We start from the raw sequence: 3138 nt of genomic DNA on the forward strand, positions 1-3138 counted from the left end.
AGAGTGTGTATGAATTAGTTGTATTTGTGTGAGTGAAGAAATGTGAATTAATTGTACTTGTGTGAGAGAGAGTGTGTGTGAATTATTTGGATTTGTGTGAGTGAGAAGGAGTATGTGAAATAGTTGTATGTGCCAGTGAGAGAGTGTATATGTTCGTGTTTTCCAGTGTTAAAAATAACACCTATACGTCTGCTTATGTTTTACCTACAGACCGTGTGTATGTGGTTATATATGTGTGTGCCAATGTCACATGTGTGTTTTTTGATTTGGAAATAAGGCTCTGCCCTGCCCTGCCCTGCCACTTTTGAAGACAATGCCCACACACAACCAGACACGTGACACAATAAAAACAATGACACGATGCCTTTACTTGCTTCAGACTATAATTCTTTTTTAAACAAAAACAAAATTTGAATGAAAAATATTGAATCTAAACGGAAATTCTAGCTTTACTTTCGTTTTTATTCTGCAGATGGTGATTCTCCAAAATTAACCAAACTTTTTTTGTGTGTTTGAATTAAATAATCAGCATCAATAATTTCATTCCGTTCTAGTTTCAGGTAAAAACAATCATTTTCCATTTTTTTTATTTAAGAAAGGATTAAAATTCAAATTGCGTCACAATTTGTGTATAAGTAGAAGACAAGAACAGCTCCTATTTACAAGCTGCAGTCTTCAAGGTGTTGATCTCATCGTCAGTGCAATGTTGGGTAGGCAAGCACACGGAGATGACGCCCATGGCATCGCAGTACTTCTCACCATCAATCAAAGCTGTCGCCTGCTCGTTGCCATCGATGCAGTAATTAATGGCACTAAAGCAGGGCATTTTGGTGTTGAGAACAGCCTCAGAGAACGGCTTGGGCTGGGTTACGGAGCACGCTTTGGTTTTTATGGTGTCATAGCTGTCTTTGCAATCGCTGCCCAAACAATCCTCGCCCACTTTAAACATGTTGCAGTATCTCTCCTCCTGACTGAGAATTGTGGCGATGGCGGACCCAAAGATACAGGTGACGATTGTATCTTGGCAATGTTTATTTGCAGATTTTATAGCGCTGAATGCATTTTTCTTCAGGTCGCTTGACTTTTGCTGGGGTTTGTCTTTCTTACCACACGCTCCATTTTTGAGGTCCGCAAACTCCTCTTCTGTACAAAGTCCGATCTTTGCAACACACTGGTAGGCGGTGAAGTTATCTTTAGATGCCCCTAATAGGGAGCACCATTCAGCGTCATTGGAGGGTTCCTTCTTTTGTAACTTATCCACGCATGTTTCTAACGTATAATTGCAGGCTATGGATACTTTCTTCCTCTCAGAAGTGAAGTCTGCAGATACGTGGGATATGCTTGACAAGAGCACACAGACCGTGATAATAATCGTGTACATGTTGATCTTCTAGAGAAAACGATAACGTGAACGTTTAGTTTTTAAAACCTTATTTAACCTGCAACGATAAACTACTAACATATTGAATGAATACATATGTTGGGAGACAACAGGTGCGCCAAGAGAACGGAGATCCGCCCAAGTCGCTTACCCTATGGTAGCATATTGAATGAGAAAACAATGTGCTACCCATGTATTGTGAACACACTAACTCTGTCGTTTGGTCCCCTCTAGGACTGCATCCAATCAGAGTTTCTTCCAGGCATCTCTTCGGGGGGCAGAGCTTCCCCCCCCCCTTGAAAAAAGTCTACCGCCCCCGAACGAAATGAAATTTATATAATTTATATAGAAAATATATACTTTTAACAGTCTACCACCCCCCCCCCCCCCAAAACAATTTCAAGAGCCCCCCCCCCCCGGAGAAAAAAGTCTGGAAGAAACACTGCATCCAATTATGAAACTGTATCGCTTCACTCCTGGCCACCAGTTGTTTGAGTGACAAGTTATCTCCCTATTTGGGTAGAAGGACCCAGCTAAAGGGCCTTAACTACCAGTGGGGGGGGGGGGACTTTTCGAGTGAGCAAATATGCGCTCGACCAATCAACCATGAAGTAGCCTACACATTTCAGCTTATACTTACAAATTAATTACAAAGTAATAAAGTTACAAAATTAATTAATTTGACACCACACATAACTTAAAACTAATTGCTTTATAACACAATTAGTGACTCCAATCCCGCGTGAGTCTCCGGGGTCCCCTCAGGGGTAAGATGACCTACTTATGCAATGGCGCTGCTTTTTGATAACGTTATCTCACATCTTGCTGTACTATACAAACATGTAATTTTGGTTGAATGTAGAATTACATTGAACGTATCTTCTTGCCTCTTCATCAGTAACTAATTTGTCTAGAGATCACTGCTTGATTAAGTAGGTCAAAATTGAGGTACAAGATTTGCTAAAATCCAGACAGGTAGACATGCAGAGAGGCGGACAGGTAGACAGGTAGGCAGGCAGACAGGCAGGCAGACAGACAGACAGACAGACAGACAGACAGACAGACAGACAGACAGACAGACAGACAGACAGACAGACAGACAGACAGACAGACAGACAGACAGACAGACAGACAGACAGACAGACAGACAGACAGACAGACAGACAGACAGACAGACAGACAGACAGACAGACAGACAGACAGACAGACAGACAGACAGACAGACAGACAGACAGACAGACAGACAGACAGACAGACAGACAGACAGACAGACAGACAGACAGACAGACAGACAGACAGACAGACAGACAGACAGACAGACAGACAGACAGACAGACAGACAGACAGACAGACAGACAGACAGACAGACAGACAGACAGACAGACAGACAGACAGACAGACAGACAGACAGACAGACAGACAGACAGACAGACAGACAGACAGACAGACAGACAGACAGACAGACAGACAGACAGACAGACAGACAGACAGACAGACAGACAGACAGACAGACAGACAGACAGACAGACAGACAGACAGACAGACAGACAGACAGACAGACAGACAGACAGACAAGATAGAATAGACTGACGAGACAAACAGACAGACAGACAGAACATGTCAGGGAAGTAAGAATGAGTTGTTTTTTTTTTACCTTAAATCTTGATACAGCGAACAGATTTGACGTAGCACCAAGCAAAGACCTGACTGTGTTTTGTGAGAAAATTGTATGGACTAAACCCGCGGACTTTAATCTT

The 3138-nt window shown here is 42.5% G+C and overlaps 1 protein-coding gene across 1 annotated transcript; it reads right to left on the reverse strand.

Annotated features, from left to right (window-relative positions):
* Window positions 1-372: 372 nt before the first annotated feature.
* On the reverse strand, window positions 373-3111 carry LOC131945002 (uncharacterized). The gene is made up of 2 exons (XM_059305935.1): window positions 3036-3111; window positions 373-1390 (listed from the first exon to the last, which is right to left on the reverse strand). Exon 2 carries the CDS (start codon window positions 1379-1381, stop codon window positions 656-658), a length of 726 nt encoding a protein of 241 aa, XP_059161918.1. The 5' UTR covers window positions 1382-1390; window positions 3036-3111; the 3' UTR covers window positions 373-655.
* Between the last annotated feature and the right edge of the window lie 27 nt (window positions 3112-3138).

The sequence above is a fragment of the Physella acuta genome, unplaced genomic scaffold, assembly GCF_028476545.2.
Source record: "Physella acuta isolate Inbredline_101_S28 unplaced genomic scaffold, ASM2847654v3 ptg000518l, whole genome shotgun sequence".
Taxonomy (NCBI): Eukaryota; Metazoa; Mollusca; class Gastropoda; family Physidae; genus Physella; species Physella acuta.

Coding starts and splice junctions, on each gene's coding strand:
- LOC131945002 (XM_059305935.1), bottom strand. CDS start 1,381: ATGTACACGATTATTATCACGGTCTGTGTGCTCTTGTCAAGCATATCC.